Source organism: Orussus abietinus, unplaced genomic scaffold (assembly GCF_000612105.2).
Source record: "Orussus abietinus isolate OABI.00-Male unplaced genomic scaffold, Oabi_2.0 scaffold72, whole genome shotgun sequence".
Lineage (NCBI taxonomy): Eukaryota > Metazoa > Arthropoda > Insecta > Hymenoptera > Orussidae > Orussus > Orussus abietinus.
In genome coordinates this window covers 269,946-295,331 of record NW_019394233.1, presented here as the reverse complement: position 1 = coordinate 295,331, position 25,386 = coordinate 269,946, and the positions used below count along the sequence as shown (strand labels likewise).

General features: G+C 57.1%; 1 protein-coding gene across 2 annotated transcripts in view; it reads left to right on the top strand.

Moving 5' to 3' along the window:
* LOC105702324 (homeobox protein homothorax) overlaps positions 1–25,386 on the top strand; it is a 307,253-nt gene that overhangs the window by 175,651 nt on the left and 106,216 nt on the right. For both annotated transcript variants that reach the window (XM_012429814.2, XM_012429813.2), the window contains exon 10: positions 19,884–20,032. In XM_012429814.2, the coding sequence (XP_012285237.1) occupies positions 19,884–20,032 (149 nt within the window). The remainder of the gene's footprint in view (positions 1–19,883; positions 20,033–25,386) is intronic.

Sequence of the window (25,386 nt, the reverse complement as noted above, 5' to 3'; positions counted from 1 at the left end):
CTCCGTCCCCTTTTCCCCCTCGCCCTTCGCCACCCCCCCGTCTCTCTCGCGCTCTTCCACCGCAGACCCAGCGGCGTAGGATCATTGGCGAGGGGCTCCAATGGCCATTCGCTCGAAAATCAGTGAAAACGATTTCCTTATCTCAGAACCGAATGACCTCGATCTCGGATCGCATACGACGATGCGATTCGATAACGAGGGACGTCCTTTAAATTGTTCCTACGTTTCGGCGACTTTCACGATTGCCTATGTTTTATGCACATTTCCGTGAATTTTCTAGTCACCGGTTCGATACGACTCGTTACATCGAGATATCGGTAATCAACGTCGCATTATTTCGATTCCCAGTCGCAACGCGTCGGTATCACGTTGGAGCCGGTTCACCCTGAGAAAATGGATTCGTTGAACCGATTGAACGTTTGTTCGAAGAGTACCAAAGAAACAAATAATGAACCGAAATAAATTGTCACAATCCCGAAAGAAAAAGTGTTGCATCCAGTTTATTTGAGCTTATTTCAGTCAAATAATTATACTTTGAATTAACGGAACACTTCTTAGGGGCCATTCGATGAAATATTTCTTTGGTTCGGAGACATTTTTTTCTCACTCCACCATTCGCGTGAATAAATTTCTTAAGTGAGAAAGAAGTTTACTCGCACGTTTTTTTAACCATTCATCCCGAATGGGTGAATTTTCCGATGTAAAGCAAACATTAGAGATTTTCATCCCTGCCTTTCTCGAATCGGCGCGAAGAAACCACCGATGAGTCCCGGTCGCCGGCGTAGTCCGCCATCGTGGAAGGGTTCCCTCCTCGGGCAGGGCCACCTCGTGTTCTTCGATTAGTCGAAGACCGACCCGACCGTGACCTCTCCCCCTCCCGCGGGCCGAGGTAGGCGCGCGCTCCGTCGGTCTCTCTCTCTCTCTCTCTCTCCCGTGCTCCATCTCGCGGCACTGATTGGACGATCCATCACCGGGGCCTCTCCTCTCGCTTCTTCTCTCCGGTCCACGGCCGTCGAGCCGGACGCACGCAGCGTCCCTCCGCTCCACCCGCAGGGCCCTTTCGGGGACGAGCCCACGCACCGAGTCCTCCACCCGGGGGTGGCCCGGGTCGAGATCCGCCGAGGAGGCGTCGCGGCGCCCCGATCGGCGGGCGCCGCGACGCTCGGGCATTCATTAGTTCCTTATTCAAAGGCGCGGAATAGTTCCGGAGTCGTCGAGCACAAAGCACAAAGCTCTGTCGCGGGACAATGAAAGCCGCAGATTTCATGAAGCCCGAGCCCCGAGATAGGCACAATGGTTTAGCCAATGTACGCGCGGACGGGCGGCCTTCCTCTGGCGCCCTCCCTCGCTTTCGCGCAATATTCATATGTGTTGAATATATTAATGCCCCGCGAGATATGTAAAGCGCGGGTGACTGGGAGTCGCGCGGCAATATTAGTGAAATGTGTCTCCGGGCGAACCATGTGCGGCCCCGATATTAAACAGCACCCGCGGTGCATCTGCGCTCTGCCTCTCTCTTCCTCTCGGTGGATTCTCTGTCCTCGTCGCTCCTTCTCTCTTTCACTCACCGGGACCCGTTCTACCGTCCTCTTCGCCCTCTCGGGCTCTTCCGCGCGAGCCAGAATTCCGTTCGGAGAGGTCGGAAAAATGTCCCCCCCCCGTGCCCTCTTTTTCTCTTTTTCTCCTCCCCCGTCGCTCTCCTTCTCGCTCCCCCGACCTGGGCTACCTAGCCGCACTTTGAAAATAATGTGCTCCGCCGGTATTGCGGGCAATACTCGCAGGAACGGCTGCGTACCCGACCCTGCACCCTCGCACCTGCGGGCCGGGGCGCCGACTAAGGGGTTAGGCTCCCGGCGGGCCCGGTGATATTTTTCGAAATATGAAATTCACGCCGGAGTAGTTCGTCATGGGGATGTGCCGGGGGAGCGGCAGCTGCGCGTAATGGCCGTTGCGTTTGTCTGGTCCGTTATCCGAGGTGATATAGTCGCTCGGCGACGGCGCCCGGAGTTTCGCGGGGGTCCTCTCCATCCTCCCGGTTGCCCGCGGTCTTGCGGCCGTCGCGGCGCGAGGCGTCGCACTTGAACTCGAGTGGTCGGACGCGAGGCTTATCGAGTCCTCCCTAGTGACGATCGAGGTCCGTCTTGGTCTTGCACATTTTCCTAGGTGTTACGGATTTAACGTCTTCGTCTTGGATTTGCACCTTTTGCGAGGCATTACAATTTTACGGTCTTGGTCTTGAACGTTTTGCAAGGTATTCCAATTTTAGTCTTGGTCTTGCATTTTTTTCCAAGGTTTTACAAATTTACCGCCTTGGCCTTGGACTTGCACCTTTTTCGAAGTATCGCAATTTAACAGTCTTGGTCTTGCTCTTTTTGCAAGGTTTTACAGGTTTATCGTCTTGGTCTTGGACTTGCACCTTTTGCGAAGTATTCCAATTTGACAGTCTTGGTCTAGCACTTTTTGCAAGATTTTACGAATTCACCGTCTTGGTTTTGGAGTTGCGCTCTTTAAGGCATTACAATTTTAGTCTTGGTCTGGCACCTTTTTCAAGGTATTGCAATTTTACATTCCTGGTCTTGCAGTTTTTGAATACCCGTTTGAAAGCTTTTTACCCGTTTAGTAAGACCAATGGACCAAGCCTGCAAGACCGAGACCGCTTATTTCGCCGATCTCCGATCCTCCTCCCGCCCCGCCCGCTCGAGTGCGACCCTCGGTCCCGCGTTCGGGTTTCGGACATTGTTCTCGAAATTCAGGGCGCCCGGAAAACCGGGGAAATAATTAAAGCGCGGGTATTTACGAAGGGACGGCTCTCCCGCGGCTATACGAGCGATGCGCGGGAGAAAGAGGCAGGGGGAAAGAGAGGTGCGCGCCTCTTGCGCGGCGCGCCCGCCCGGGCGAGGGTAGCGCGCGGTAGGTGGCGCGCCATGGCGGACCGGGCGCGCGCCCGCCCGCCCTCCACCCTCCGCACCCCCGTGCCCTGTACGGAGTTCCCAACCTACGGCCTGGCACCCAACCCAGACCCTGCAGCTGTCAAACGCAGACCGAATCTTCTTCTGCTCGTGACAGCCTGGAAATGAAGAGAGTGCCCCGCGTACCGTATCCTACCGCTCCTACCTACGGGCGTACGTACGTACGTACGTTCCGCGTGCGGGTGAGTGCGGCCGACCGTCCTACGCACGAGGCGGAACGCCGGACTCGCCCTGACCCTCGCCGCCTTTCTGGGAGGATTTTTATCGCTTTGTCCCCGGGCTCCCGCCCTGCCCCCCGGGGGGACTTTCGTTAATTACGAGAAACGCGGGACGCCGAGCGTTATTAGCACCTTTGTCCCGAGAAGAGTCTTCGGGGAGTCTCGACGATGGTAACGAAAGGAGGGTTAGCTCGATCATTAATTGCTGTTTCGGGATCGGTGGTGGGTTCACGGGGTGTAGGGTTGATTTTCGAGGTCATACTATTTTTCGGGAATTTTCCGAGGGCGTTGGGTCTTCCTTGGAGGGTCGCGGCGCGAGAGGCGAGGGAACGCGCACCGGCCGCGATTACGAGGCATTTTTCGAACACGATCATTAGTGCAATTATTATTGTGTCGGGGCACAATGCGTGTACGCCGTCCAGCGCCGACAACAATGGTCGCCGATGCGCGGAGGGACGGAGGCCACGGGGCTTCGGCAGGTTGCCGGGAGGTCGCGCGGGAGAGAGCGGGGCGAATGAAAGAAATACTAATGAAAAAGCAAGCCCGAGTGCCTCGCGCGAGGACGCGACTCTCCCCGCCTCATTATCGCGCGCACAAAGGCGGCCGCGGCCCGCCGTCTCGGGGACGCGCATCGGCGCGAGCCGCTGACGGAGTTAATGGAGGCTCGTTAATAGATTCAGAACCGTGGCGACTCGCGTCGGGAAAGTGCTCGCGGAGACGCCGGGGGCGGATAGGACTGGAGGATTTGGAAGGAGAAAGCGGCCGATCGCGCGAGTCACGATCGGCGTCCGGGAGGAACGTCGAGTTTTGGGTCGCGGCGAGAGAGAGGCGTCTATTGGTTACGGGGATGGGATGCGGGTCGGTGTCGGTTGGTACCGGTCAATGTGGGTCGATGCGGATCGATGCCGGTCGGATGAAGGTCGATATCGGTCCGCGGCGACTCGGTCCAATCCGGGTCGAGTCGAGTCGAGTCGCGAGGCTCTCGGCGCGTCCTCTCGCGGAATCCGACCCCCGTCGGGGCGCCGCGGCGCTGCGCCCTAGTAATTGAGACGTCCCCCGGTCGGGCGACGGAGGCACGAATTATTATGCCGGCCCTCGGGTCCTCTTATCTGGCGGCCGGCTTGTTTCTCACCCCGCCTATTAGTTCCCGTGTCCCGAGGAATCCGCCGCCTCTCCCCGCCCCAGGAGGCTCGACCTCAACGGGCGCGCGTGAAATACTGCGACTCGATTTCAGCACCTCCGCTCGTTAATTAGCGCCCGACCCCGTGGCCGCTCCACTTCGCCCCCCTCCCCTCCGCGGCGCGAGCTTAATCACCACCCGGCCGATCGGGCGCGATCGCGGGTCCGCCCGGCCGATCGGGCGCGATCGCGGGTCCGCCCGGCCGGTCACGTGGCCGACCTCGCCGGTGGTCCCGCGGCCCCCTCGATCAGTCCGCGGCCGCCCGCCGCGGGGAGCGGATCGCACTCGAGGGCGCTCCACTCGAGCACCCGCGGCGGATCGCTCGGCCGCGGAAACAATGCGCGGCCCCTCGAGCGACCCCTCCCTCCGACGCCCGGAACGTCCCGCCGCGCGTTTTCCTAACAGAAATAATCCGATCGACGTCCCGCCGGCTCGCTCTGGAAGGAGTCTCGTCGACCTCGAGGATGCGGCCGTGCTTGCGAGCCCCCGAGGCCGGCTCTCCGTAATTCAGGACGCGGTTTCCGCGCGCGCGGGGCGAGCCTGAAATTTGCAAGATTGCGAGGCCCCTGGTCCCCGGGGCGACGGTTTACCCACCGCCGGCCGCGTCGTCTTGCGATCGGCGCATATGTAAAGTATCGAAATTATGTATTTACCGTAATGCGTCGGTCGCGGCCTAAGCCTCCGGTGAATAGAGCGGCCCGGGGGCCGGGGGACGCGGGGGTAATCAATTTATCACTGCAGGCGCCCTGCGCGCATTTACATACCCGACGATCGCGTCGTGGATATACGCACCCGGGGTCGTGCGTGCGAGTTTCGAGGCAAATTGCCGGCCTCGAAGCGCAGGCGACGATTTTTCTACGCCGCCTGTCGCGGAGTAACGCGCGATCGCGTGCGAAGGCGATCCCCCCCTCCCGGCACCCCGCGAGGTACACGCGTGCTCCGGGAATCTTTATCGAACGGCTCGACCCGTGAATCACGGGAACTCCTCGTCTCTCGGACCCCGTCCCTCCGGCCCCGACCGCCATCTTGGTACCGCGCGCCTCGGTCCCCGCGGAACCGGCGGGAAGGGTGGAGACCATAGTTTACAAAAATTAAGGAGACTATAGCATGTGCATTCGTTTAGGCATTGGGAGGTTAGACCGAGAAAAGGACCTTCTCTCTCTAAGCGATATCGGAAGTATGCTGCGCGCGCATAGGAGTCTTGATCTACGAAATTTAAACGACAGGGTGAGTGGTAAAAAAAAAGAAAAACGTGCGAAAGAACTTGTTTCTCGTTGAGTAATTTATTCATTTCGAGTGAATATTAATTCGGTGCATTTTTATTTTTCTCATCTTTTTTGTGATACTTTTCGTGTTTTTGGAAAATTGGACAGCCACGGCAACGTGCTGTGTACAACACGCTACGGTATATGCTACACTTGCGCAACATGAACTTCCGGCATCGCTTGGAGAGAGGGATATTTGTCCTAACCTCCACCGAGCACCCCCACCCTCACCTACGTCCCCATCCATTCCTATCCGCTGTACGGGGAAAACGCACGGAATAAGCCTCGTCCTGGCTAGGTGTATCCCGGGATATGCGGTAAATCCGTTCCCGCCTCGGCGTCTCGTAATTTCGGAGCCCTTCCCGGGGCATTCCCTCGGGCTCGGCGAAGATAATCGTAAAGTAACGGTCCGCGATTTCCTCCCACGGCGCGCGCCGCTCTCTATCCGCATGGCGGCCTCGCTCTCGAGTCCCTTTCCCAACCAGTTTCGGCCTCTCCTTTGTGGAGATACGGGGCGCGAGAGGCGGCCGAGCCGAGCGAGAGCCATTTTGTCCGCGAGGTTTAGCTTTACGAGTGGTAAGTGACCGGCCGAGTGCCGATAACGTCCGCGCGGTTTCCCGGCCGACTCGCTCCCTCTTTCTCCGACTGCCCGCCCGGCCCCTTCGTCGGTCTCTCTCGGCGCCTCCGGCGGAGTTTAGGTTACATCTAGGGCCGTTCCCTGCCCGAACGTGCCCCGGGCGCGACACGACTCGCACATGCGGCGCACTATTATTAGACGCCGAACGGCGCCGCGTCTCCTTCGATTTGGACATCCCGCGATACGCGTCGCGGACGTCTTTGTCCATCCGAGGAGGAAAAGGGATCGGAGGGCGTCGCGAGGTGGGGCGTTTTATCCAATGGAGGCCGATTTCGGCGCCGAGGATGCGCCGGACGCGAGGATACCGACAGGAGGAGACGGGGGGCTGGGGGATAGGAATGTGCGAACACGCGCATCGGGGCTCTTTAAGCCCCGAAGGGAAGAAGCGGCGGGAAGAGGCGCAGAATTCGGGCCCGGCGACGGCGTCGCAGCTGCCGCTGTTTTGTCTGCCGGCGCTCTCCGGCGTGGCCGCGACGCCGCTGGGTCGCTATTTTCGGGTCGCGTTAAAAATGCATCCATCGGCCCGCGGTAACTCACCTATCCCTCCGAGGCCCCGCCGAGTGTAACGTCCTGCGAGCCGCGGCGCTCCTCCCCGGACGCGTCGCGACGCTCGCTCCGGAGGCGACCGTCGACGTCACGAAAATTCGGATTATGGGGTTGATGCGGGATTAATGAGACAGGTGAGAGGAACGATTCACCTGAATTGGGGGAAGGGGGGGAGATAAAGTCCATCGTGTCACTTCTTACCGCGAGGTTGGAACGACGCCTCGGCGTCGCGACGACGGCGACGGAAGTCAAAGTTCTCATCCGTGATTGCGGTTGTTAGACGCCGTATCGCGGTTGCGAGGTGTGCGGAAGGGCCGTTGGCAAGGCTCTCCATGGGCGCGTCGCGACGCTCGCTTTCGATGCGATCGACGTCGTCGCGACGGCGAACGTGCGGATTACCAGGACGTAGGGTTCATGCGAGATTATAGTTACGATATTGCTCCTAATTTCGAGGGGGGTATAAGGGTCACCACGTGACTCTTTAGCAAGGATGCACCGACGCTGCGGCGTCGCGCCGGCGACGACGATGCAACGCCAAGGTTTCTTCCGCGCCCGCGGCCGTTGGCCGCCATATCGCTGTTGCGAGGTGTGCGTAAGGGCCGCCCGGCTCGGCGATTCTCCTCCCACGCGAGGCGCACGCACCCACACGCGGTCCGCCCGAGCCCACTCACACCGCGGCCCCGGCCCGTGAAAAAATCCCGTCTGCGTTTTTTCTGCGCCTTTTTCCGCGCGGCCGCTCGCCCTGGCCAACGCCGGGGTGGGGGGTGCCAATCGGAACGCGAGGGTAGTGACGAGCGAATGCAAGACCAAGACTTACGGTGGTGTTGGTCTTGCATACCAGAATTTTGCTTCTTGGTTGGAACCTTGGAATTAAGGACAGGTCTTAGAATTTTTGGAAGACCCTAGTAACGAGCAGATGGAAGACTACCATGAGATCCGTCTTGATCTTGCACTTTTTATATGATGTCGAGTTTTGCAAGGTATTCACCCTTTCAAAGAAATACTAGATACTACCCCGAGCGCCGACGCGCTCGGCTTCGGCGGCACGGCTCTTCGCGGTGACTCGACTGCCCCGAATTTGATCACCCAATTGCCGAATCTCGATCATGGGACTGGAATTTTTTTGATCCGATGAAACTTTCCACATCCTCGACCCTGATTTAGGGGGGACATATATCGGCGATTTTCAAAATAAGAACCGGAACCCGCCGAAAAAGCGTTACCTTTGTTTCGTGACACACATAGATACGCACGAAAAGAGTGCTTTAGTAAATGGAGATTTGCATTTTTTCAAGATTTTCCCTGCTTGCAAGATCTTTATATTTTTCAATATTCTCACTTTCCGCAAGGTCTTTTTCCCCATTTCGCGCGTCGTTTCGCAAGGGCACAAATCCGGGCTGGAATCGGGCGCGCAAGATGGCGGCCCGTTTGATGGAAGGCCTCGCTCCCCCTGTCCTATCCAAGTGGACGCTCGCGGCGAGTCGCGGCGACTCGCGAGATGAATCCGCCATATTCGGCGCGGCCTTTGTGCGCCTAGCGCGTATATGCTCAAGCGGAGATAATAATCGCGGCCGCCGCCGATTAGGAGGGCCCGCTGGCCATTGTCGGCGCGCCGGAGAAGACGCGCCGGACTATCCGCCTGCGATCGCGCCGGACGGATCACTTCGGCACCGATCTCTCTCCGGCCCTAACCGGAATTCCGCTCTCTTTTTCTACGTTTTCGGACCCGCGACCACGCCGAGTCGGCCCGGTGTCTCTCGTGGTCTTCTTCGAGGCGTCCTCGCGGTCCAGAGATATCTTTTCATTTTCGATGCCGGTTAAAACTACTTCTAATTTCAACTAGAAATTGAGCGCCTCGTTGTCTGCTTCCTGATTCGCGACCCGTGACGCGTCCTGTACAAGACTGGAGTCTATGGACGATGCGCCCAAATTTGGCCGCACCTTTAAAACGGAAAAAAAAGAAAAAGGGCAATTTCGAGAAGACATTCCCTTGGAAAGCAGTGAAACGATTTCCTTCTTTGAAAACGGATTTACCTTTGATTTCACACGGTAAACAATGTGATTCAATTACAAGCGATGATCGGCCTTAAAATTAAGACAATGTTTCAGCGATTTCCAACGATTTCTAGTGTTTTCAGCTCAAGATTTTCTATTCATTTTCACGTTTTTTCGAGAATTAAAATCCCTGATTTTCTCGAACAATTTTTTTTGTCAGATATGATGAAAATTAATCGCGAATAGTATGCACGATTCGCACTATAGTATAGGCACAGTTCGGCGCATCGACGAGTTCGATCGCGCCGACGCCCCCTAGAGTGTAGGAGGTTTTTCGATCGGAAGCGATGCCTTGGTGCGCGGAAAAGACGGGCAATTTCCCGGAGTCGAGCGGCCGGGGTTCCCGGTGGAGCGAGCGCGCGGTCAATGGCGCAGAATGCGTGCCGGCGACCGGCCGGGAGGGAACGCGGCCGGACGGCCGCGTTCCACCGCCGGTCCGGCCATTGTTCGATAGAACACAGGCCCGCGAGATAGGAGATCGGGAGAGATAAGCCCTCGGGATGATGTATCGTCGGCGATGCTTCGCCGCGCGAGTTGATCGCAGCGGAGCACCCGCTCCCCGCCGCCCTTGCCGGGGGCTGGGGTTGGGGGGGTCGAGTCCCCCTCGCCTTACCGGTCGTTCGTAATTTTTCCCTCGAAAATGTTCCTTTTTTTTCGTCCGACGGAATTACCGGAGCGGCTTCGACGGGAGAGAGGAGACTCGGGGAGACGAGAGGAGAGGAGAAAATCCGGATTTTCGGGGAGGTAAATTCGGAAGCCCGGGTAATCTCGGGGGATGCTTTCCCGGCCGGCGTAAAACTGGAAGTGGTTGTCCGTATCGCGGAGTCCGACACACCCCCGGCTCTCGGGGATGTAAGTCAGCGGAGCACTTAAGCAGGGTGGAGCCGGGGCACTAAATAACCGGCATGTCCGAGGAGCCCGCGACTAGGTCCTCCCCGGGTCCGGATAAAGGAGGCGGGTGCTCCCGGGCGCAAAAAGTCACCCCCGAGAGGGAGGACCGATCCCCCGGGAGTCGGCCGGTCGATCGCGCGCGACTCGCCCGCGGAACGCTCCGCGTCGTCGTTTGTAGAGACTCGGCGGCGACTCGTAACCTCTCGCTCCTTTTTACGGGGACCCTGGGGACCGGCTTTCCCCGCCCCTCGAGGGGGCTCCAGGGGACGTCGGACCTCCCGGGGGCTCCGGCGCGACGTCCCTTAGATCGCTGGCCTTTTTACCCCGGCTTTTTACCCCTCGTTAACTCGAGCCGACGCGCTAAGGACTCGCGCGAGCGCGAATCGTTCCTCCCTGCTTCGGGCCCCTAAAAACGGAGTCCTGGGGACCCTGGGGCGACCCGATCATCGGCGGGGTGAAACTTCTCTCTGAACTTGATTGGATACCTTTTTCTCGGTGCAGGTAATAAGTACAGGTATCGATATTCTGAAGGCATCGATACTTTGGTGGCGTCGATTCGTCCCCGTCGACGACTTCCGGACGCCTCCCCGACCATTGCACGCGGAAAAATAATCTAAAACCATGACGATAAAATCAAGTTCCCTAGGAAAATGTAGACACTCGAAAATGGGACTGTCAAATCTTTTTGCGGAATTGTCTTCACTGTATGAAGCGACAAAAGACTGTTACTTTTCAGGAGCGAAAAAATGTTATTCCTAGTTGCAATATTATTTACTACCGATAGCGAGCTGGATGTTCATTCGGCCGAGTAGCAACAACATTTTTTCCCACTCTTGCTGGAATTTCACTTGCTAATTTGTTGAGCACTTTTTCTAATGAAACTGCAAACATTTCTGTTTTCGGGGATATTATTGCTGCAGTGGAGGCAAAACTATATCAGCAATGTTCTCTTTTGGTAGGAGGGCAAATGTCCTTTTTTCTGCGTACACCTTGCGTTTTTGCGCGGTGTTGCGACACGTTTCCGATCCCGTCCAGGAATCCCGGGGGATACTTCGGTGCTTCTTGCCATTCCCGCGTCCGCATTTCCATAGAGAACGGGGCCCGAGCAAAAAGCCGCCGATTCGCACGATCGTCGCCTTCGATCGGCCTCGCTCCAGAAGACACGACGCGTCGCGTAGGGCCTCCCTCCGTTGGGCCCTCGTGTCGACCCAGTAGCCGATTTGTGCCGCCAAAGGGCCCCTTTACATCCCCCTCCGAATCGACGATATACCCCTCTCCTGCTCGCGACTCCGGATCTCCGTAAAAAATCGTATCCAACACTACCACGCGAGCTGAGAAACAGGCGCCTCCTCTACACCGAGTAAAAAGAATTCATTGAACCGAAGAAATAGTTCTTTGAACAGTACCAAAGATATTTCTTTAATTCAAAGTACAATTATTCTACTCAAACTCAAATAAGTTGTCGCAATTCCGAAGAAATGTTCCACCCAATCTGTTCCAGTTTATCCGAGTCAAATAATTGTTCTTTCAATTTACAAAATATTTCTTCGGCAACATAAACTTCAGTTTCCCAATATTGCGCTGATTAATATTGTCTCTAAAGTCACGTTTTAATAATGTTTAGAGGTTTAAAAAGTTATTCTTTTCATAGTCGCATGTCACGTCCCTTTTTGGGGATAGGGGCCCGTTTCGGAAATATGTTTCTTTTTTTTCAGGGTGTGAATGAGTCCTTACCAGTAGAGTTATCACGTGGATATGGATTTCTGGAAACGACTCGTGCGAGTCCTTTCGATGGGGATTCCACGGATTTTCCTTTTTAGGCTCGTCCACCCGCGATCGAGCCGGACTGGGGGGACTCTGCGATGGAGAGGGGGGATTTGTCGCCGCGTGTTTTATCGCCCTGCGAAATTGGTGGGTCGAGTCTGGGGGGGGGGGGGCACAGGGCGCAATAAAGTGGACGCGTTAAACGCGTCGCTCGACGTCGCGTCGTCGCGAGGACAATTCGGCTCGCCGGGTCGAGCGTCGTGTCAGGGGTGGTTTTTTTTTCGGGGTGGCGCGACGGAGCCGCGTTTTTTCGCCTTTCCCTGATCGCCGATTCCTCCGCAAACATGGCGACGCCTCCCACCCCTCATCTCTAGGACAGGGTGCATTTTCATTCGGACGCGGGGAACTCTCGTGTGGAATATTTATTAAGTGGTAATAAATCCTCCACGATGTGACGGAGGGGGAGGAAAGTCGCGTTTCGGGGCCACCGACGTGTTTGGACGACTTTACGGCTTGCCGATGGACGCGCCGGGAGCGTATCTGTTTACCCGTCTTCGCCTCCCCCGCGCCCCGGAATATCTCGGAAGCGCGGACACGCGGCTCCGCCCTAAATACACAAATAATAAATTCGTACAAGCCGCCGAGCCTAATAACGTCGTCCCTCTGCCCGCCCCTCGACGCAGCCTTCGACAGCGGTCTTGGGGACTCTTGTCGATTTTCGGTATCCTCGTGGCGATGAGTAAATGCGAGATGAAGATCAGATCCGATTTTGCTCGTCGCTACCTCTTAGCATCGGGACAAGTCAAGACCAAGGCCAAAACCACAATGGTCTCGGTGTTGGTCTAGATTTATACTCAGATTTCGATCTTGCATATTTTCAGACCAAGAGCAAGCCCGAGATTTTCGCCACCACCTCTTAGGAAGGAAAAAATTCATCACCATGGCGAAGTCCACAATGGTCTTGATCTTGGTCTCGATCTACCACCTTTTAAGAGCACGACCAAGCCCGATCTCGCTCGTCACTCCGTTCCTCCTGAAGATGGGCCCGAAGATAGGGCCGCATTTATGCGGGGGTAACGCGCCCCCGAGTCGCGCGTCTCGACTCGGTCTCGCGAGGCGCTAACGAGACGGCCCGGGCCCCGCGTGAGTTATGGGCCCGCGCACGCGCCCTCCTATTCCGGCGCGCGCGCGCGAGTGCGCGCGCATAGCGAGCTGTCGCCAGTTTTCTGGCTCATTACTGGCCACCGGCGCCCATTTCTCTCCCGCCGGCCCGCCACGGGGCGGAGGTGGCTTTTCTTGCGGCCGAGCCCGAGCCAAGCCGCCGGTTGATAAATCGACGCGCATTAAGGGCCCGCTACAAAGATCGGCCTTTGGAGCGGCCGATCGCCACGGAGTCGCGCGCCCGCCACTCTTTGGCTCTCCGGCTCGCGATTTAGCGGGCGCAGCTGTTTCGGCGCGCGTCCTTTTTCGCGCGCATGCGCGGTCGCCTATCCCGCGCCCCGTCGCGGATTTGCCGCGCGTCGCTTTCATCGCCGCTGATGAATCGCGACGCGCTAAGCGCTCGCCACAAAGCCCGATCGTTAGGGCCCGATTGCCGTATCTCTTGTTCTTCTCTCCCCGGCGCAGGAAATGTCCTGTGTCTGTCGAAAAATCCTCTCCGGAGGAGAGGGGGACCCACGCGGCCGTCGCGACGCCGCCGACCCGACCTCGGCGGGTCGCGAGTCCCGCCGTTTAGCGTCCCTACCTCGCACTATAATTGAGACTCGGTCTCACGTCCTGACGATAATTATAGCGCCGGGACGGCGATGCATCGTCGAACTCGCCGGTGCATTAATTTGCACAATCTCGGCGCACGTGCCGCGCGATATGCGAATGGACGATGCGAGTATGCCCCTGTTCGAGAGCGGAGGGGGTGGGGGTGGAGGTACCTTCCTGGACCGCGGGAAATCGAGCCATTTCGGTTCCCATGAGAAGGTGTCCTCCTCGTCGAGGTATGCGGTGGGCGATTTTTAGGGATTTGTGCGGAATTCGAAAAGGAAAAAAAAAAAGAAAAACCCGCGCGTGACGTTTCGCGAAGCGGATCGACGACGTCGCGACGCCTCCGACTCGTGGGCACTCGCGCCGGCCGCGTATCTCTAGACGTGGGACCCAGCGACAGAGACGGAGAGGGGAGAGAGAGCGCGAAGACGCGGAACCTCCGGAGGGGGAGGGAGAAGCAGAGGCAGCGGAACGCGAGACGCTCCTCGCGAGAGGCACGCGGGTGCCCGCTATCGATCTGTATTCATAGGTCGTACGACATAAAATACACCCGGCATGTCCATGAATCAGATAACTGTCACAGCTGTTTCCCCGACGTCTCAATCAACCCGGTTCTCCTCGTTTGCGGCTGCGTCGCCGAGACGGCGGCGACTCCTTTTTCTTATTATTTATCGCGATAATCCCACGATACGGCGCGCGCGAATCCTTTGTCGCGGCGGGCCCGCGTTATCCCCGTCGCGGGTCGACCGAGTCTCTATACGTGCGCCAAGTCGCTCTCTGCGCTGACCGAGTCTCTTTACATGCGCCGATTCTTGTTCCGCGCCTATCGAGTCACTACCCTCGCCGAGTCTATTTTTCTCTGCGACGACCGAGTCTCTTTACTCGCGCCAAGTCTCTTTCCATGCCGACCGAATCTTTTTACTCCCGCCGAGTTTCTCTCCACCCCTCGCGAATCTCTTTACCCCCTCCGGGTCTCTCTTCGCGCCGACCGAGTCTCTTTACGCGTGGCCAGCATCTCTCGGAGGACCCGGGATTAAATGGAACGGCGCGAGCGAGACGCGCCGGCCCCAGTGGGTCGCATGCCGCGCGCTCCGGAGCTCGTGATGCTCCTTAATCGCCGCGTTAATTAATCGGCCGAGTCCCGGCTATTAATAGCCCCGGGAAAAATGTCGCCGGGCCGATTTGTCCGGAGATCGTCGAGACACGGAGAGGGACGAGAGGGGGGAGAGAGGAAGAACGGGCCCGCGTCCTCGGCCCGTAGAGCGCGACGGCCGCCACGGCGATGCCGCTCGGATAACTGAAACGTAACTAGCCACCCACGCGTCATCTAGCAAAGGTTAACGCATGCACGTCGGCACTAAATCATCCGCGCGTCGCGCGGCTCATTTGTAAGACAAACTCGGGCGCGCCACTCGCGCTCGTTCCCCCGCGGCCGCAACCTCTTTCCGGCCGGAGACGCGACTCTTCACCGCGGCTCATCTCACCCACAATCGCCAATTAATCTCGGCGTTAAGTAGCGACGAATTGAGTACGATTCCGCGCTCGAGCGAGCGCGCGCAGCGGGCTCGGCCGCGCGGCGCGGATAACGCCGACGCGGGAGCGAGAGAGACCCACGGGGGCCGTGTATTTCATCGACGGAAATAGGCGCGAATCGCCGAAGACGCTGTCGAGGGACGAGCCAGAATGCGTGTTTTGGTTCAATGACCCTCCCAGCGTGCGATACTCACGGGGACCGAGGGTAATCCTCGCGATGCGTCGGTTTATAATCACGCGCGTTGAGGAATTCTAGGTTAGGGTATCATAGCGTTCGTCGTACCATGTAGGCTTCTTGGAGATTAGCGTTAACGTTCGAAGAAATAGTTCCCGGGAAACTGGCTAATCGTTGCGATATGTTGATTATACTCACGCGTGTAGAGGAATTTTAGGTTAGGATATGATTGACCGTAGGTTGAAACCTTCACTCATAGTCCTTAGGTGGTTAAAAGACTTCTTTTAACGATTAACGCGAGGCGGTTGTTCTCTCAGGAAATCATGGATTGTTTATCGTGCATGCATTGTTTATCATGTGAAGTCAAAGGCTGTCGGGTCTCGGGGAAGGAAACAGTTTTCACTGATTTCGGAGTGAATAGCCCCTTTGATAAAGTTTATCTTGCACACTTGAGTTGGTTTTGTATGGTCTCGCCCCAATCTGACTTATCACTTAGTGCGTGCGCGATGCAGGGACCTCGTGCGATGTTTTCTTAGGAAAGTTTTGCGATTTCATTTCGAATATTTCAGTTCGTCGCGGTTCGCGTGGTCTGGGTCGACGTACGGATTTTCTTTGTGGAATCTGTGTGGGGGTGTTTCACTCAATCCTATCCCGGATACGTTATATCTCGTGGAGCGTCGCGATGCGCGTACACGTCGAACGCAATCGAGGACGCCGCGACGCCTCGGAAGCGACGTCGATCGAAGCCGCGCGTCGGAGTGCTTCCCCGCAGTCTCCGGTCCCCGGGGATTGCCCCCCGCGATTTTCCAGAAATCTTCGATGCACGCCCCCGGGACTCGAGACGTCCGTTCGCTTGTCACTTTGTCACCGGCGCCGCCGTGGATATATCCCGACGCGTGTTCCCGATTCGGGGCTTACACCGGGAAGAATGCATGTCGCCGGGACGCCGTGCGTTGCGCGTAACAGCGCCCGCGACGATTACCCTCTCGTTTCTCGACACTTAATCATAAGAAAAATAATAACGGTGCAATAAAAAAAAAAAAAAAAATATATAAGCCCTTCTTCCCGTCTCTCATCTTGTTTCCTCGGGTAATAAGCTCTCAAAACCAGTCGATTCGAATAAGCCCCGTTCTTTCCAAGGATCTTCTCCTGAATTGCCGAAAAATCTGAGCATACGACTTGAAGGCTCCCGAGGAACGTCTACATCGAAGGGCTGTTCACTCGGAATCAGTGAAAATGATTTCCTTCTTCGAGAATTGTCTTTGATTTCGCATGATAAACAACAATGTGATTCGGTAACACGGGAAGATCGGCTATAAAATTGTAACAGGGTTTCGATGATTTCGAGCATTAAAATCCCTGATTTCCTGAGTGATTTCCTCCAGGGGTTGTTCATTCCGAAATCAGTGAAAAAGATTTCCTTCTTTCAGAATCGATTGCCTTCGATTTCATATGATAAACACAATGCGGCGTACAAATTTTGAAAGTGTCAGTACTTGATTTCCGTAACAAGTGATGTGGTAAAATTTCCGCTAATTCTGGGGGATGTCCTTAAAAATGGTGTTATAATTTTCTTTCTTGGTCTTTCACTTACTCTTCAATAACATTTTCTTTTTTTTTGGTCTACATGACCCGGTAATTCGGCGTCTCCGGCGTCACGGAGACGAAGAGGCCCCAAGTGATCCGGGGGTGCGGAAGGGGAGGTCCGGTCCTTGCCACGAGGCGGATCCTTAAGGCGGAATATGGGGTTTATTTTCGGAGGCCATATGTGCGAGGTTATTTCGAAGACGTCCTGCGTCTCCCGAGGGAGCGGCGTCTCGCGACGCAGGACGCCGCGCGCGTTCCTGGAGAGTCCTGGCCGGCGCGGCGGGATCGCGCGGACGAGCCGCGTTCTCGAAATAGCGGACAACTCCTCCTCGGACCGACCCTATCCTCTCTTTCCCCGATCCCGCTAAATTTAGTCGTAGAGGGAGAGTGTCTCGGAAGCAGCGGTGGAAGAGAAAAATAAAACGAAGGCGAAAGGGAAAAAAGAAGAAGAAAAAAAGAGGGAAACGAGCGGGGAAAAAAATGCGCGTAGCACCCTCTCGCGGCATCGCGGAGGAAGCTCGGTCGCGAGGGAGGCATAAATGTATAATTGGCCGCACTTAAATCCCTATATAACGCCGCAGTAAAAATGCGCGGCTCGCCGCGTAAATCAACGCGGGGACGATACGGCGACCTCGTCGGTGTCTCTCTCTCTCTCTCTCTCTCTCGCTCCCTCCGAGCGCCCTCGTAAACGCCTCGTTCGAGCCGCGATTCCGGCGCTCGGCGCCGAATTAATCCGGACTCAAATCATACGTGAAATTAACGGCCGCGTGCGGGGTAGTGCGGCCCCTCCGCGTTCTGCACACGGAGCCAGGAATTGAAAGATACCGCGCGGACGAGCCGCAGGCGAAAAATGAAGCGCGTAATGGGCTTGTCCGACCACGCGGAATCGAGTCGGGATGAAACTCGGGATAGTCGTCGATGAACTTCTTGATGCCGAATTTTGAGGTTTTGGGGTTATCCGTCATGTAATAGACCCGGCGTCCCGACGTTTTTACGATGCGATGACCACTGGGAAGGGAGAGGTGGACCTGTTTGCGTTCCGCACGCGGAGTCAGGGATCGAAATTTGGAACAGTCCCGAATAAAGTTTTTGGAAACGACTTTTCAGGTTTTGAGGTTATCCGTCATCCAATAGACAGAGCGTCTCTCCATTTCTTTACGACGCGATGGCCATCAGGGAGAGAGAGGTGCATCCCCACCGCATAGTGCACCCCGTCGCGTTTCCCACACGGAACCAGGGATTAAAATTACGCGTATTCTTCGTTAAAATCCACAATAACGAATTTCGAGGTTTCGAGGTTATCCGTCATCCAATAGACATGGCGTCTCGACGTCTTTACGACGCGGGGGTTATCGAAGGGGGAAGGGGGGTCCGCATTATCGACGGGGAGAGACGGCGCAATCGCCCGCACACGGCAGGCCGCACGCGTGCACGCGGGTCCACGCGGTGCGGACGGTGGTGCTTACGCTACATTAACCCGATTCGCCGAGTAAATTAACTGCAATCAGAGGGACGTTCTAGCCGGCCATTCCGCCGTTCCGCCATTCCGCCGGCCGGCGGTCGGCGTCGCGCGGACCTCGCCGTCCGCCCTCGGAGAGAGCGTCGCGCCATTACCGGAGGCCTATGGAGCGAGAAGGAGAGACGTAGCGGGTACCGTGCGCGACGGAGAGAGACAGAGCGAGAGATCAGGGGCGGAGTGGTCGCCCGTTTTTGTCGCATGCCAAAGCACCTCCGCTAACGGCTTTTACCCGCCGAACGAAAACAAGGGCGGCGGGTGGAAGGAAAAAACGGAAGGGAACCTCGCCTCCCTCCTTCCCTCCCGACATCCCCTCGCTCGCATCCCTCGGGAAACGGCCCGATAATAATTGGATGGCCGGAGTGCCGGGAGAGCGCCCACTCCCCAGGGTATCTTCGACTCGCGTATTCTTTATGCACTTTTTTTCTCGCCCATTCCCTGTGTGCCCGTCCCCCCCACCCCCTCCGATTCCCTGCGTCTTCCTTCCGCAACCCAATTCCGCCCGACGGCACTGCGGAATTCCGGTTTTGCGGAACTCTTCCCGGCGATACTCTCTCTCGATGTCCCCCCTCCGCCCCCGCCAACTTAGATGCACTCGGGTGCATCTCACCCCCTCCATCTTCCTCGGGGCGTGTCCCTCTCTGGAGGAGTTCGGAAACCACCGATTTTCCCTCCGCTCGCCGTCGCTCTTTCTTTCTCTCTCTCTCTCCCCCTCTCTCACTGTCTTTCGAACGTGGAGAGTGGAAAACGTATAAATACGTGGAGTGCATTCCTGGCGGGAAGAAAATGTAAAAAAAATTCCCCCTGAGAGACTCGGAAGCGGGACCGAGGCGACGAACCCCCGGGGGGAGTTGCCCCCCTGGGTTTCACGGACGCGATAGAGCCTCGGGAACGAGAGCGGAGGTCGTTCGATAAGATTCGGTCATTTATAATCCGCCGTCGAGTGCGACGCGTCGGCGTCGTTACTCGGTGGCGCGTGTCCTGGGAAAGGAGTGCGTTCCCTCGGGACTTCCGGTGGGAGCGATCGCGAGGGGGGTGGGAAAAAGGAGGGAAAATCGTGGGGGACACCGACCACCGCGCAGGTTTATCAGAATGATAATTGGTTCGCCATTCGAGATACAAGACCGCGCGAGCCATCTTAATAATTCTCATTACCGCCTTGCCTCTGGCTTCCCCACCCCCCTCTCCACGCTTCGCCCTCCCTCGAACTCCCGTCCCTCTGGAGACCGGGAGTTGCCTGCAATTAAAAAGCTAAGATTGATAAATGACGGGGAATTAATGCGAGGGGTGGAGGCTCCAGAGAGCGCGGGGCGAGGGCCGGAGGGGGGGGAATCAACCCCGATAGGGCCGGGACACCCCCGGGGTGGGTGATTGCGGGTGGCTTAATGGTGTTTGTATGCAAGGGGAGCGGGTGCGAGCGGCGAGGCCCGGAGACCGGACCAGAAACAGGGGCGAGATCTAGCCGATCGATGGACTCGGATATTGGAACGACGGAACGCTCTTATAAAAGGGAGACCTCGTGGGGGCGAGGACTTCATTCGTTAATTCGGCTAAAATTTTTGGGGAGCACGAGTCGAGGTTTGGGATTTAAATCGCGCGTCGATGTTTAGATTTTAATTCCCGCGTCGATGTTTAGGTTTTAATTCACGCGTCGATGTTTATTATTTAATTCACGCGTCGATGTTTCGGATTTAATTCGTGCATTGACGTTTAGGATTTAATTCGCGGGTTTCGTGTAGCCTGGCAGGGTGGACTCGTATTGATCGCTCGCTTTTGCGGTTTCTTCCAGGTGACGCGAGTAACGCGAGTATCGGCAGCGGCGAGGGGACGGGCGAGGAAGACGACGACTCGTCGGGAAAGAAGAACCAGAAGAAGCGGGGCATCTTCCCGAAGGTCGCGACCAACATCCTCAGGGCGTGGCTCTTCCAACACCTCACGGTGAGTGTCTCTGGTTTCTGTCAGCTGAACCGGGTTTATCTAGGGTTTTCACTTCGCCAGGAGGTATACGCGTACATACCAATATACGTTCTCCATTTTATTCGAAAAGTCCACGGCGAGAACGGCGACTATCGGGGGGGGAGGGAGGGGGTTCTCAAGGCGCGATTCGTTCCGTCGTTGGAAACTGCCGGGCACGGAATTGGACGGGGTGCGAACACAAGGGGGAGGCTTTGGGAAGGATCCAGGGAAGATCGGGGACGTAATCTTCCAATAGGGCGACAAGGACGCCGGCGCCCCCTCGCCATATCCCCCTATGATTCACGGGTAATCCGAGCCCCCGCAAAAAGCGCACCGGCGCTGCGCCGCGGCACGCTGTCACCCTGCGCGATGCATCGGACACCCCGTAGATTTCGGGGGTGATCAGGTTACCTTGCTAGCGGTAATCATATTGCAGCCTCGGTTAATGCCATTACCGCGTCGGGGGGGTGGCAACCCCCGGCGCCGCTCTGCGTACCCCACTGCGTGTATTGGATATGACGTTGGGATAGTGGCTTTACGGTCTAATGCATGCGGCGTTCGTTCGTCGATAATCACGCTCCTGGGCAAAGACAAGCACCCCTTGCCACGGAAGGGGTGAAGGGGTGACTTTTCGGGGATCTACGAAGGCCCTTGGTGACGCTTTGCGCCCAGATCGCGCCATTTCCGGTACCCCGTCGGTCGGTCTACAGCGGCCTCCTCGGTGGTTCTTTCCTGCCCAGGGGTGAGGGATGGGCGCGACCGCCGGATATAAATTAAATTAATTTGATGGACCCGGATTCCCCGACCCCTCCCACCCTCAGCGCATATTTGCCCGACCACATCCGCCGACGGTTTGATTAAACTTCTGTCCCGCCGAGCTCGATTGCGCGTCCGCTTTCCCACCCCCTCGCCTCCCGCCCATCCTTCGATCGGCCCTTTGCGAATCTCATCTTTCGGCCCTGCCGAGTCCGATGAATCCCCTGTCGCTACCGTTCTCGTTCGATTCTCCCTGGAAAGGGAGAAAAAAGAAAAGGAGGGCTCCGTCAGGACCGCTCGCTTTCAATCGGGGGCCTTTGACGATTAAACGCGGATCTTTTCTGCGTTCCACCGCTCGACTTGAGATTTCTCCGTCTTTTTCTTTTTTCTCTCCTTTGGGGGGGGGGATTTTGTTGCGTGGGCAATATTTTCAACCGCGTCCAGGGCATCCGGAGAGAGACGAGAGTTCCTCCGGGTGCACTGGCGCGTCCGGGGACTGGGAAGCGGGGCACATCTGGTGACCGCCCGCGTTCCGCCCGGGCGGAATTATTCCGCCCGGTCGGGGCGGTAACTGTCTCCCCGACGTCGCGAGAACTGGCTTTGCGGTCGCGTCGCAACCTCGGCCAAAGTTGGCGCCTCCCCGGTTGTCGTCCCGAATGCCTTCCGCCCACCCTCACGGGGGGTCCGCCACCCCTGGCGACCCTCTCGGAGTTTAATTAGACGGAAGGGAAGCACGCATCGCTCTCGACGTCGTGGCGGCCATATTTACCGGGGTGCGCTTTGACTCCGCTGAAATTCCTCGACCGAGTTCCCTCCCTCCGCGACGGGGCCGACCCTCTCGACGTTTAACTCGGAGAATTCGCAAATATGAGACGCAGGAGAAACTCGAACAAATGGACCATTTCCAACCTAGATAAGGGGTGAGGTCAGGTTCCTCAAGCCGAGGATCCGAAATCCTCGAAATCCATTTGGTTGTTCACTAAGGAAATCATGATTTCCCGATTCATGAATGAAATTGAATTCGACGAAAAATAACACACATAGCTGAAAAATTTATGCGTTTTAATGCTCGACATCACGTGGAAATCATCTTGAAATCGCAAGCTAAAGTCACTGGGAATCGTTGGTCCCCGTAACATTGCCAACTTTACGGCAAACATTGTCAATTTATATCGTCACTTTTTACCGAATCACCTTGCCGTTTATCATACGAAATCGAAAGCAACAATTCTCTAATTAGGAAATTGTTTTCACTGATTTCCGAGGGGAATAGTCCTTTAAATTCGGAGCGTTCTTCGAGTCAACCGGAATCCTTCGTCTCGAGTCGCGCGAAATCATTTCGCGGCAATAACAATTACCCTGGGCGCAGGGTGCGGGGTGATAAAGTAAATGTGCCAGAGGGAGGGGGGGAGGAGGAGGAGGAGTAAAACGGGAGGAAAGGGGAAAAGAAGGGAGATCGCGAACCGGAGTCGACATATATAATCCATTTTAATTTACTCGGGAGATATATCCGTCTAGCTTGCAGTTTCTACGGAGTTAGCGTCGACCCCACCCCCTTCCCGCCCCACCGCGTCGGGACTTCGTCGACCTTCCTACTCTTCTTATATCAATGGAGAAGCGTTCTACGAAATTACATTCGCCCGTTCTGTACCGCACCAGAGCCCGCCGTATATCGGGTGGCGCGACTCAACGCCAATTCGCTGATTACCGGACCGGACGAACTGCAGCAGTCCAGATGGACTTTTCTCAATTTTTCCAAATCTAACGAAAATCCGCGTAGCGTCATTCAAGGTCCCACGTTCTATTCGATGCAGAGGAAAAGGGGTGTCCCTATTGTCCGGAATTGCGACGCGTTCGCGTTGTCGGGGGTGCCAAGGGGCGCCGTCCTGGCACCGCGTCCGGGGGTCGGAAATGGTCCTGGCGGATATCTTAAACAATTTGCATAGACAATCATAGTGGCAGTTTTTTCGGCAGTAAAGGGGCTCTCCCGGCACTCGACTTGACTCCCAGCCGCGGCCCCTCCGGTACCCATGGAGCGTTTTATGCCGCCATAACCGTAGCGCGGCATGGCCCACTTAGATCTGCTATCTCTCGGTCCCACCGTGTGGCAACAGCCGGCACGCCACGAATTGTCCCGGTTTGCCCGGAAGTCTCCTCCAAGAGACGGCACCTGATGGTGGGCGGGGGCTCCCGCGTCCCTTTGGCCCCAGGACCCGACAAGGACCCCCTTCGCGTGGCGCGACCAGGCCCCGTTGACGACCCCGCGACCCCTCGACGCGCCTCCACCGGGACCTTCAGGGACAATTCTTCCCCCGCAGACGAGCGGGTTCCGTTCGTCGCCGGTTGGGCGACACGCCCGTTGTCACCCTATCGGCTCTCGAGGACATGGAAGAGACGTTTGCATACATCGACCGGCAGTTTTCCGCCCGAACAAATCCGCGCCTCGCCCCCCCGTCTTTTATCCGCGTCTTTTCTCCCGAGGGTTGCCGCGGTTCCCGCCGGGTAATGTTTATGAAGGGGGGCGCGTCCCCCCCGAAAGTCGCGGCGAGACGTGGGGCCTCGATGCGCGTCTTCTTGGCGATTCCGCGTTTTTCCACCCCCCCGCCCGCCCCAAAGATCCAGGACGTGCATTCCCCTCCTCGGGGAAGGCGCGGAAATTTATCGTCGCCCTGGAAACTCGGAGGGGCGCCGATTAAAAAAGGTTCTTAAAGCCTGGAGATAATTGCAAAAACTGGCCGGCCGATCCTGCCGGTACCGCCATCTCTTCCCTGGAAGAGGGGACCCCCTTCTCCTGGAGGGGGGCCCGGGCGACCGGGATTAGACCGTCCCCGCCCGCGACAGCGTAAGCCCCTATTTTTGCGAAATTTATCGCCGTTAATCCCTCACCCCCTTTCGCGACACTGACCCTGCCGGTACATATGTGCACCTATGTACCCCTCGCGGATGTATGTGGGTATATCGGGGGAGACCGAAACCCCGCGGCGGGATAAAACGTCGAAAAGAGGCGTCCTTGGCGCCCACGCCGATTTCCACTCACCTCCAGAGACGGGGGGCTCGGACTTGTCCGCGCCCCCCGCTAATCCGGCCGGATTTAAAACATTCGTATCTCGAGGGCGCATTCGTGGGTTTTAGCCCGCGGGCGTATATATCGCGGGAGACGAAGAACGGAGCCCCTTCCCCCGGGAGAAGAGCCGCGGGGGCACTGAGCCCGGTATTAGCCTCGGCCACTCATTAGCCTTTCTGGTCCTCTACTTGTCGCTCGACGTAATCCGCGTCCGTCCCGCGGCCGGTCGGCGCACGGATTAACTTTGTATAACGGGTCGCCGCCCCCCGGGGGTCCGGGGCTCCCTGGGTTCGCCGTTTTCCGATCGCCCGAATTTTAGAGGCAATTCATTCTCTTTTTCTTTATCATATCGCAGTTATTGCTTTTCTAAACCATGCGCATGATGTGCGTACGTTTTTGAAAACCGCTCCCGGGTAAGCGAAATTTCCAAATTTCGGGGGCGATTAATAATTTCTTTTTTCCTTTCATTAACATGTCGCGATTATTATATTTCAAAATCATGCCGGATGGGGGGGGGGGGGGGTCATCGTTGAATGGAGTCCCAGTCTTGATAGGGGTCCGCGTGCTAATAACCACTTAACGTCCATAATTGCGAGGGCCCTGGGCCAACGTCCAAGTCCGCGCCCCCCGGGAGTCGAGGGGCGGAAACGGCGCGTCCACGCGCGGCGAGGGCCCCGCACCGTCCCCGTCGAGGACGTCGACGTTAATGATCGTTCCGCGAACACCAATCCCATTAAGGTGCGCGCTCCCCGGGATTCCCGGTAGGCCTCTAAATTCCTTCCGCAGACCCGGGAGACAAAGATGATCGGCCCTGCCCACCCCCTGGGGGGGTGGGTATCGGTGACACCCCATTAAGGAGAGTGCAGGACACTGGGTGCACCCCACCGCCATCTTCGCCCCGGCGTGGCATTAGACGCGCACGTGCTGCCACCCCCTGACCCCTGCTCCCCCTCGCCCCCCGCGCCCTCCAATGGCTGGCCACGAGTCGGCGGTCAGCGAGGCGGCATCAATACTTGATGCGCCGCTCTGCTCTCGTTTCGGCCCCCGGAGGCCTCGGGGTGACTCGCGGATTATATTATTCACAATACATTAAGCACTTTCACAGCGGCCGCCGGGCCGATTCGGGAACGGCTACCCATGGACAAGGCCGGGCGCCGATGGCGATGGCTGCGGTCCCGCCGCCGGTAGTGGTGGCGGCTCAGGGTGCGGATGGTGGTGACGTGACGCTGCAGGGATGGAACCACTGGCGTCCTCTCTCTCTCTCCTCCTCTCTCTATCGCCCTTTATCGAGGCTACCGGCTACGCCCCGGCGGTGGGGCAACGCATCGATGTAATCGATACGCTGCATCCTCCATCGAGTGTTCACTTAGCGGCGGAAACGCGCCGGGCATATCTTACGGTGCCCCGCCACCTAGCGCGGGTCAATATTTGTTTCGCGGGCAAATGTCCAGGACAAGCGACCACGGGCTCGTTATCTTCGGCACCGAATATTCAATATCTTGGGATGTAAGGGTGG